At 40.1% G+C, this 10711-nt stretch overlaps 1 protein-coding gene across 1 annotated transcript; it reads left to right on the top strand.

Moving 5' to 3' along the window:
• Window positions 1-1121: 1121 nt before the first annotated feature.
• On the top strand, window positions 1122-7244 carry mpx (myeloid-specific peroxidase). The gene is made up of 16 exons (XM_031742508.2): window positions 1122-1269; window positions 1401-1466; window positions 1564-1651; window positions 1851-2026; window positions 2212-2344; window positions 2741-2870; window positions 2969-3175; window positions 3271-3628; window positions 3847-4007; window positions 4090-4348; window positions 4436-4606; window positions 4704-4941; window positions 5202-5413; window positions 5542-5576; window positions 6006-6122; window positions 6449-7244. The coding sequence occupies exons 2-16, from the start codon at window positions 1403-1405 to the stop codon at window positions 6455-6457; spliced, it is 2358 nt and encodes a 785-aa protein (XP_031598368.1). The 5' UTR covers window positions 1122-1269; window positions 1401-1402; the 3' UTR covers window positions 6458-7244.
• The last annotated feature ends 3467 nt before the right edge of the window (window positions 7245-10711 follow it).

Raw genomic sequence — 10711 nt, 5'->3', positions numbered from 1 at the left:
TGCACATAGTTATTGTTATCCAGGTTGATGGTCTTCTCACAGACTTGTTCCTTGTGTTATTATCCCTTTTGTCACAGGTTGCCTTGACAAATAACACAAAGTCACTGTATATACAAAAGCTACAGGAATCTCCACCCAAACACAGATACACAGGTACAAGGTAAAATTATGGTTCACTGCATTTCCTCATTGCTCAAGCATGTCTCACAAATATAACCTATTACTTATTTACTTGTTCCTCTGTGGCTAACGCCTTCAGTTAATAAAGCATTGATGCGAACTGCCCAGAAGTAAACAATGGTAAAAAACATAATTACTGATTTTTATGCTTAGTTTTCAATGACGATTTTCATTTCTTCTCAATAAAAAAAAAAAATCTGCCCCAAGTTTCGCAGGAAGTTTGTATTGTAATGCTGCGCGTCGCTAACTACATCAGTAAATGAAACAAAAAGAAAGATCCTGTAAATGCTTTAAAGCCTTTTATAAGAACTGCCTGAATGAGGCAACACTAACATTGCTCCCAACCCAGCACAGTCTGACTTTTATTTATTAAAAGAAATAAGAAGAAAAAAGAAAGTTAGTGTGCTTGTCTCTGATGGCCAAAGCTGAAAGTGATAAATGTGAACCAAAACGTGCAAGGTTCATATCTACATAGAGGCCATTTTTTGCATAGCATTCCCGCTCCTATCTCCTTTAATTTATTTAAATTATTTCCATTGTTTCGGATGCAGCAGGTCTGTGTTGAGCAGAATGAAATATAAAGTGCAGAAAAGCCAAATGCAACGTGCTCTGATAAGACTGCAAAGTCAGCTCAGGAGATTAATCTGAATAAAAAAAACATCATTATGTTTGATGACAGGAAGCAATTAAATAATACTGAAAAAGAAGATAAATCATTTTATTTAAATCCCTAAATGAAATTACAAATATAATTTTTTTTTTTTTCTCTGCTGTTGCCATGATGACAACCACCTTAAGTGGTACGTATGGCAAAATATTTATATTGTTTCCCAAGAAGTATTGTCAGTCCTATCAGTTGACCAGAAGAAGTAACTGATTAGATAAAAAACAAAGCATTTCCTTCAACACATATAGAAGGAAGAAGGAAGAGCTCTTTACTGACAGTATCTGTACCTGCTCTATCTGTGGGGGCGAGGCCTCTGGCCTCTCACAGAATATAAAAAGGATGAAAATGTGAGAGGCAGCATCACTACCCTCAGGTTTCAAAGAGCATCTGAAGCCCTGAGAGAGCATCTGAAACCTTCACGGGTAACAACATTTTTTTCTTTCTTAGATATTTTTATGTGACACCAAATTAAAAAAAATTTTAAAAGTTTTTTGTTATTTTGTTTGTTTGTTGCTGTGTTTTTAATTGGATTCTGATTAAATGTTTGTTTCAGAAATGCATTTTTCTGTCCTGCTTATGCTGGGCATCTGCCTGGTGCCCGCTGAGCTTAAACCAGCAAGTAAGTCTTCACGCTGCTGTTTGTCACTAATACTCATCCTGACCTGATATTTTTTCCCCCCCAGTCATCTCATAAGATTGTTATTCTTTGTCTGCAGATGAATATCTTGGCAGTCCTTTTCTTCAACGATCTTTTGAAGAAGCAAGGAAAATTGTGGATGATGCATACAAGTATTCCAGAGAAGAGTGAGTTAATCTCATAGGCTTTCTTTTAAAGTAACCCCACATACCTACACCGTGAAATGCTGTTTATTTGGCTTGTAAGCCAGTAGTAATGCCATAATTCATCAGTTGAAAAAAAAAGAAGAAGAAGAAAAGACAAAATCTCCAAACAGACCTCCACTTTGCACCTTTTTCTCCAACTGTGTGACTTTTTTCCCTCCAGGAGTCTGAGACGAGTCCGCAGGGATGTGGTGAGTCCTCATGATGCTCTTCGTCTCCTGAAGCAGCCCCGAGGTGACACACGCTCAGCTGTGCGATCTGCAGACTACATGGCACAAACCATCCGTCTTGTGCAGGAGAAAGTGCATCATGTGCACAAGCGCTCACTCAATGCAACAGGTTAGACATGCAGCGCCCACACAAATGCAACACAAACAGTCTTTGCGGCAACTTGTACTGGCTGGAGTTGAGAATCTTTAGTGTTTCATGATGCAAGACTCAATTCTCTCTTAATGTAATTAACTATTAGACTTGTGAAGGTGACAAAGTTGCACGCATTTAACCGTTTCTGTCACATTTTCCAGATTTGCTCACTCCCGAAGATCTTCAAAAACTTGCTCAGATTACTGGATGTGCCGCTCGAGTCAAAGCTCCGCAGTGCGTCACCACACCGGACCTCATCAAGTACCGCACAATCACCAGCGTGTGCAACAACCTGTAAGAGAAACTTTCTACTTTAACCTCTGTAGCATTTCTTTTATGCATATGCAACAACGCACACCATTTTGCATTTCAAACATATAATATAAAACCATTCTCATTTTTTAAGAGAAAAATACTGCATTATTCATCATGTAGTCTATTTTAATTTTCATGGATAATAATGTATTGCTGGGGGTGGGGGTGGGAATTTAGATATAATTCCAAAAAGAAAATTAAAAGATCTTGTGAGGAATTAGTTGATTTTGAGACCAACTACAGTCTAAATTCAAAGGAAATCCTTATGCAATACACCTAAACATTTGAAACCTCCTATAGCAGAAGATGTGTACACTTCCCTTGGAGTTTCTCAAGTGGTGTTTCCAAACATGGTTGTTTCTTGTTTGCTTTTAGAAAGAACCCACGCCTCGGTGCTTCCAACACACCCTTCACCCGTTGGCTGCCTGCTGAGTATGACGATGGCGTCTCCGAACCCAAAGGATGGAACAGGACCCGGAAATTCAACAACTTCTTGCTCCCACTGGTAGGACGCAGACATATCAGACTTTAATTTTAAATTTGATGAATATATTTACTAGTTTTTATACCAGAATTGTGCATTCTTACTTTCTTTACTCTCAGGTCCGACAAGTGTCCAACAACATCCTAAGCACACAAGACGCAGGCATAAGTAACGATTCCGTGTACTCTCACATGGTGACCTTGTTTGGCCAGTGGAACGACCATGATCTCACCTTCACACCCTTCTCACCCAGCATCCGTTCCTTCAGCAATGGGGTGAACTGTGACGAAAGCTGTGAGCAGACCGAGCCATGCACCCCCATCCCGGTTAGTGTCTGAAGCACGAAACCAAACAGTGGCATGTTGTTTTCGCTATCCATGACCAGCAGTTTTTTCACCCATATTTTCTTGTCTATGAACAGCTTCCTCCCGGCGACCCTCGCTTATCCTTCTCTCAGTGCATCCCTGCGTTCAGATCCGCCCCGGCTTGCGGCACAGGATACAGTGCCTTAAATTTTGGTGGTGAGCCAAACAGGAGAGAGCAGGTCAACGCGCTGACAGCCTTCCTCGATCTCAGCCAGGTGTACGGCTCTGAAGATAAGCTGGCTCTAACTCTTCGCAATCTCACTGATGATGGCGGACTGTTGCGCGTAAACACAGAGTTCACAGACAACGGGCGTGAGCTGCTGCCCTTCCACAGTCTCCAAGTGCAAATGTGCGCTACTCGCAAAAGAGTCACCAATGATACAAACGCCAGGGAGATTCCTTGTTTCATCGCAGGTTAGTAATTTCAGGGATTTTTTAAATTGTAATTCGCAAATAGTGAAAAAAGCAGCCTCAAGCACTCATTAAAGGAACTGCACTTAGCGGCACTTTGGTTTTATTTTTTAATGCCAGAAGTGGCTGCTCAGTTATTACTAATCCATTAAACTGCTCAAAATTTACAATCTAAGCAGGAGATGAACACTATTGATGTTTGTTTTCTTTCTGTTCGTAAGGTGATCCCCGTGTGGATGAAAACATCGGCCTGACGTCCCTTCACACGCTGTTTTTGCGTGAGCATAACCGCCTTGCTCGTGCACTGAAGAGGATAAACCCCCACTGGGACAGCGAGACACTCTACCAAGAGGCTCGCAAGATCATGGGTGCTTACACACAGGTAACTAAACTTCAGAATCAGCTTTTATATTCTCCAACATTTGCTCATATTTACTCAAATTAAAGCTCTCTGTCTCTCTCAGTTGTTTGTGTTCAGAGACTATCTGCCGCACATTGTTGGCACCGATGCAATGCGCAGACAGCTTGGCCGCTACCCCGGCTATAATCCCGCCGTTGACCCCAGCATCTCCAACGTCTTTGCAACCGCAGCTTACCGCTTCGCCCACTTAGCTATTCAGCCACTTATGTTCCGCCTGGATACAAACTTCCGGGAACACCCTCAGTTCCCTAGTGTGCCCTTGTTTAAGGCCTTCTTCACACCCTGGAGAATTGCTTTCGAGGGTGAGTTGCATGAAGAAAACTTGTGTTGAATTTTCTTTTTATCCTGTCTTAAACTGTCAGCCTAATCTTTTTCTCTTTTATTTCCAGGTGGAATTGACCCTCTGCTGCGTGGTTTGTTTGGCAGTCCCGCTAAACTGAACACCCAGGATCACATGATGGTGACCGCTCTGAGAGACAAGCTGTTCCAGTTTGTACAGCATATATCCTTGGACCTCGGTTCTCTCAACATGCAGCGGTCGCGTGACCACGGCATCCCTGGTACATCCCTCATTCACTTTTAGGTTTTTCCTTCTAGCATTTCATCATCTCAGAATTGTTCTCATCTGTGCTAACTTTATGTATTTTTCTTCTTCAGGCTACAACGCCTGGCGAAGGTTCTGTGGTCTGTCTCAGCCCAAGAATCAAGAAGAGCTGGGTAGGGTGCTGAACAACAACGACCTGGCCCGCAGGCTGCTGGAGCTCTATGGAACCCCCGACAACATTGATGTTTGGCTTGGAGGCGTTGCAGAGCCATTTGCCCAGGGTGGTCGTGTCGGGCCTCTGTTTGCTTGCCTCATCGCAACCCAATTCCAAAGGATTCGCCAGGGTGACAGGTCTGTATGGGTATGAGTGCTTGCAAAACGGGGTTGGATATGGTGTTTATAGTTTATAGTTATGGTGTTTATAATTTATACATCATGAACGTGCCTTTTTTTCCCTAGAAAACTAAGATAAGAAGTCTGAAAACAGAAAATCTGAAACTTTACTAATGCATGTGTATTTATATTATTTTATTGACATCAGTATATCATTTAAGATATAGATTCTGTTGACACTAATCTCTTCCTTCCTCCACTTGGTGAAAATTTCTCAGGCTGTGGTACGAGAATCCAGGTGTCTTCACCACACAGCAGAAAGCGGCTCTGTCTCGTGTGACACTGTCCAGTATTATCTGCGAAAACACCGGGATTCAATCTGTCACCCGTGATGCCTTCACTGTCACGTCTGCAAGCAACCGGCTCACGACATGCTCAGCGGTGCCTCGTCTGAATCTGGCCGCTTGGCGGGAGAGACGCTGCAGCTCAGGTGAGACAGCACTAGAACAAACACTCAGCACCAAAATCACACTGATTTTTCACCCACAGCAGTTTAATGTAACAATTTTACATCTTCTGTCAAATTAAAAATAACAAATGTGGTTTTTGATCTTTCAGACGACTGTTTTCCACCCAACGAAGCCAAAGCAGACGTGAGTATTAATCACTAACTGCTAGTCACAATATAAAAGCACAACACCTATTTACATATCTTGTGGCTCAGATGGGAACGTCATTTAATCCCTGCTTCCACTAAACTGCATGTCAAAGTGTGCTTAGGCAAGATAGTGAAGTATACTTTTGACTTAATCTTCACACACTCACACCCCGATCCGTCCATGCAGTTTCCATACTGTGTCAGTGAGGTTAAAGATCCTTAGGTAAAGTAAAAAGCCCTTGTATGATTGAATAAATGAGGCTTGAGAAAGAATTTTGAGTGCTCAATTTGACTACAAAGTGTAATGAAAGTATCCATTAGTTTCACATCTTGCTAAAGCTGCTACACAAAAACTTAAAAACCAATAATTGTTTACTAATATGTGCATTTTTGAATTAAAATTCTGAAATTTCTTGAAATACAGATTCTGAACAAGCTGCAAAGCCTCAAGGGCAAGAAGGTTGGTGAAGACCTTCAGGACGATGGGATTGCTGAAGACCTGGAGGCCAATGGGGTCACACACGACGTGCAGGGCAATGAGGTATTCTACTCCTTTATCTTACTGTGCTGCTCTCAGATCATCCTTTTCCATCCAATTAACAATACTGAATGTTTTCTAAATAGCTCAAAAATATTGAAATAATATCAAATCTAATAGTGTACAGACCCAAAACAAAACAGCTGTTTACTGTAGCTGATATGAAGTTAGAAACTTGTTCCCATTTCTAAACTGTTTAGTTTTGACCTTGAGGGTGAAAACTTCTCTCAAATAATCTGAGAGGTGGAATTGTGAAAAATTAAAAGTCTGCAATATTTAATGTGTGTTTACAATATTCTCAAGTGATTTACATTTTTGCTTCTCTTTAGTTACAGTAGGACTACAATGGCCCCAAAGACCCACCTTGACCTCCAGCATTCATGCCTGAATGAGTACATCCATATCCAGAGAGAATCACTTGTTCCCATTAGCTCATGTACAACAAACAAACCCACTGGAGTGCACAGACAGCCCTTTCTACATGCATTATCCCTGGAGTCTATGGGTTTGGCTTCATCGGTGCAGAAAGTGTAGGCCTGTGACACAGAAACAAGCTGCTGCTGTACATTTTGAAGGTCTACCAGGGAGTTCAGCATTGGTCATTGGGAGACATGGCACTTAACTAAAAAAATCTGCTCTTCCCTGTATGACACACTGAACTGCAGACTGTCTGTCTGTCTTTGGATCTGTTATCATTACTCTGCACTTTGCTTTACGTTAATCCGGTCATAAAAATTGAGCATTATTGGGGAGGACATACTGTTTTTTTTCTGTATGGCTAGGTTAGGGCACATTGTACAACTACATTTTATATTATCCTGAGAGATTAACATATTATTTGAATTTTAGCAATCAGCTTTAAGAGTGTGAAATGTGATTTCAGCAGATATGTTCAACTCTGTTACAGTATGCAGTTTATCATACCAAAATTATTATTTTATCAGATTTGATGATGAGATTTACTAGTGCTGTTACGAAGATTTTATGCACAGATGAGATGTAAGCATACCTTGAAAATGTTGTATATTTTGCTTTGTCTGCTTTTCATGGAACTTGTCCATCTTATGTTGCATTTTGCATTCAATAAAAAATAACTGAGCTGCAATAAACAGTGTGCTCCTTGTTTCTCCAACTGTGAGCTCCAGCAACAGCCTAATTATTTATTGTGTGAACTATAAAGTCTCAAGACAGTTTACTTGATTATCATTCCTCCGGGTTTCACCCGATTTTTTTTTCCTCAGTGTTTTAAATCAACTCAGCATGTTTACTGCTCACAAGTAAAGATGGAGTATTTCAGTTACACAAAATCTTAACACAAACTATTAAATCTGAGCCAAATAAATAAAGTCAAGCCAGGATACCTGTGACATTTAACTACAGATTCAGTAGAAGTATAGATACTAGTGTCACAAATATACTCCACAACTTCTTTACTTAAGTAAAGGTGAAACAGTACAGGCTCCGAAAAGTACTGCAAGTAAGAAAGTAAAAAGTAGCTCTTTGAAGGATGTTTCTACCAGCTATTTTTACGTAAAACTAGCTGAACCTTGAGCTATATTAATGATATAATGAAATAATATTAGTAGATGGAAATACAAAATTTACTTTAATCAAAATTTGAAATATAATCAATATTCTCAGCTTTAATCAGTTAGGTAGAACATGAGCAGAGAAAACAAAGGAAAATAGCATCTGTTTTCTGTTGTCTACACTGTACAGGGGCCTTTGAACAGAAAATGTGGACAGTCAGGGGCTAAATGGGATTCAGCAGGTTGGGGAACTCAGTGTGGGGAAACGAACCATAACTCACAATAATTTCTATTGAGAGCTTCAGTAGATTTTCTTAGTGCACAGGCTGTGATCAGCTGAACTGCTGCTCTTTGTGGATGTACACAACTTAATTGAGCAACTTAGTTTGTCTTGCAGCACATTTCACAATATAGCACAATGTCACATGTACATATATATCAAACATCTGATTTAAAAACATGTGGACTTAGATGTAAACTTTAAGTTTCCAGTTTATCAAATAGCACTGAGCAGTCCTTACCTTTAAATCTAACCTCTCTTCTTCTTCTCCTGTTCTCTTTCTTTTCTTTCTCCATCTGGGAGTGAGGTTACCTCTCTTTCTTTTCTCCCTGTGAAATACAGCTGGACCTTTAGCTCAGTGTTTCCCAACCTTTTCAAGGCTACGGCATATATTTCACATTAGAAAAATCACACCACCAAACAGAAATGTCACAAAAAGCATATTGATAATTTTTTCCCCGCACCAGGCATAGCAGAGTTGGCTCGGTTTGTCCCCAGTATACCTTTATTGTTTTCTTCTGATCACTACTCATGCTCAGGACCCCGGTCAGATTGACTACTTTTTCTTTTCAAATATTTATCTATTGCTATTACACGCTGCTTCGTCTCACAGCATGATGAAACTTCTTTTTCGTCTTCTTGTTTGACTGGCAGTTGACAACCCATTTAATTAGAGCAGGTAGTTGTACTGCCCTCTAGTGGAAGAGAATGCAATTGTTCTGCCCGTTACTCAGGCCAGTCGCTTAGAGTACTAATCAGGTGAAACCAGATAATCTTCCACGGCATAGCTGATCATTTCTCACAGCACACCTCTGTGCCGTGGCACAGTAGTTGGGAAACACTGCTTTAGCTAGCAACACACTGTGCTATAAGTGTGCTAAAAAAACAGCCCACTTTAACCCCTGACTATGGGACACAGTTTTGCCTTTTTTATTCTTTTTATGCAACATCCCGTGGTGAGGAATAAACGAACAGGATTGCCTTTCCTGTGTTACTGTTTAGGCTCAAATCGTTATGATGCTTGAAGGCCAGCAATGGTGGGAATAACAACTCCCCTCTCCTCAAATGTGTTAAAGCAATGATGGTAAATGTAAGGATGAAAGCCAGTTTTTTATAAATGCAGCGAGTAAAAGTCCCTAAGGTCAGAAAAATAAATACCCAGGTTTTCTACTTAAGCGCTAACAAATGCGCTTGTACTTCGCTTTCTGACCTCTGCAGATTGTAATTAAAAAAAGTGTATTCAAGTTTAACTTCAGCAATTCAATTGATCTGTGATTGTGCTTTTACTGTTTGTGACCTGTAGATGGAGCCATCCTTCTTTCTAAACAAAATTATCTTAAGTGAAGTGACAGTCAGACCTTCAAAGCACGCATCTATATGTATCTATGCCTGCCGATTTATAGAAATGGCCAAATTGATAAGACACCTCTCATTTATTTTTGTTTTTGTTTCATAGGAGCCAGATTGTATTGGAAATTTTTAAAGTGGTCTTGAGCAGTAGTTGTTCAGACTTTTTGAAGTTCTTTCAAAGTTTTTTTTTTTTGTTGTTTTGCTTCTTTTTTAATGCTTTTTTACTCATTTTCAGTCCAGTCCACATACTTGGTCTTTTTCAGAGGAATATGCTTTTTGTTTGTTAAGTCAATTAATACTGACCTATAAATTGTTTAAACATAAAAAGGCCACTAACTCAAGGAATAAATCAATATTTTGTCTACACATAGCAAAGAACTCATTTTAATTTGTATCTTTAGACACTTTTTCTTTAGACACAGATCATTTGTTCCCATTTCTATAGCTGAATCTAATAACACAGTTTTGATTCCCAAAGAGCAATTAGCTGAAAACTTGACATATCTCGATATGGTGTACAGTGTGTCCTTACAAATTTGAGGAAAGTAGACAAGTGGAGGACAAAAAAAGAAGTAGCAGTCCTAAAAACACTGTGTACAACAGGTGAACAGTATCTAAAACTAATGTCCATAAGAAATAGGAAAAAGTCCACAGAAAAATCTGATACAGGACCTGAGAAATGTATCTGGCTCGTCAATTGATCCATCTACTGTTCACTTACGCTTCATCACAAAAGGTCTCAGTGGAAAGATGTCTGTCAAGAAGTCATGCTTAAGGAGGGGAAGAAAGGGGGGGGAAAGGCTGAGGTATCCCACATTACACAAGAACTGGACTGAAAGTCAGTGGAAACAGTCTTATAGAGGGATGAATCCAAACTTTCAATTTCTTTCCAATATTGTTGTCAGTATGTATCGAGGCAGTCGGGAGAGAGGTACAACAGTGAGTGTGAGTAGAGGCTCTGTCATGGTTTGGAGCTCCATTTCAGCAAGGGGTGTTTGGGCATCTGATTGTTAACAGCTTCATTTTCAGCATGAAAACAATCCCAAACATACTATCGATGCAATAAAAGCATGCCTGGATAGAAACACACACAGTGGAACTATGCTATGAGTCATGGACTGGCCTCCCCAGAGTCCAGACCTCAACAATATTGTAGCAGTGTGGGATCATTTGACAGAGAACAGAACAAAAGGCAGCCAACATCCAAACAAGAGCTTTGATTTTCCTTTAAGAAGCCTGGAGAAAGAGAAAGCTGCCAGACTGTGCTGAAGAATATAGGTGGTCACACCAAATATTGACCTTCAAACTCACTACAATTGTACAGATTCTGTTTTGGTTTTTAATGTAATTCTCAAAAAACACTATTTTAGGTGGTTTGCACTAGTTTGTGCAAACCAAACCCCTTTATGAAAGTCAAAGCAAATCCGTGGCAC

This window comes from Oreochromis aureus, linkage group 7 (genome assembly GCF_013358895.1).
Source record: "Oreochromis aureus strain Israel breed Guangdong linkage group 7, ZZ_aureus, whole genome shotgun sequence".
NCBI classification, from domain to species: Eukaryota; Metazoa; Chordata; class Actinopteri; order Cichliformes; family Cichlidae; genus Oreochromis; species Oreochromis aureus.
This window is presented reverse-complemented; position numbering and strand designations above follow the sequence as displayed.

Bases quoted from the DNA above. Each gene is read 5' to 3' on its own strand.
- mpx (XM_031742508.2), top strand. From the start codon at position 1,403: ATGCATTTTTCTGTCCTGCTTATGCTGGGCATCTGCCTGGTGCCCGCT. The intron at 4,349-4,435 runs GTGAGTTGCATG...TTTTATTTCCAG, and splicing joins CTGGAGAATTGCTTTCGAGG to GTGGAATTGACCCTCTGCTG. The intron at 5,577-6,005 runs GTGAGTATTAAT...CTTGAAATACAG, and splicing joins CCAACGAAGCCAAAGCAGAC to ATTCTGAACAAGCTGCAAAG.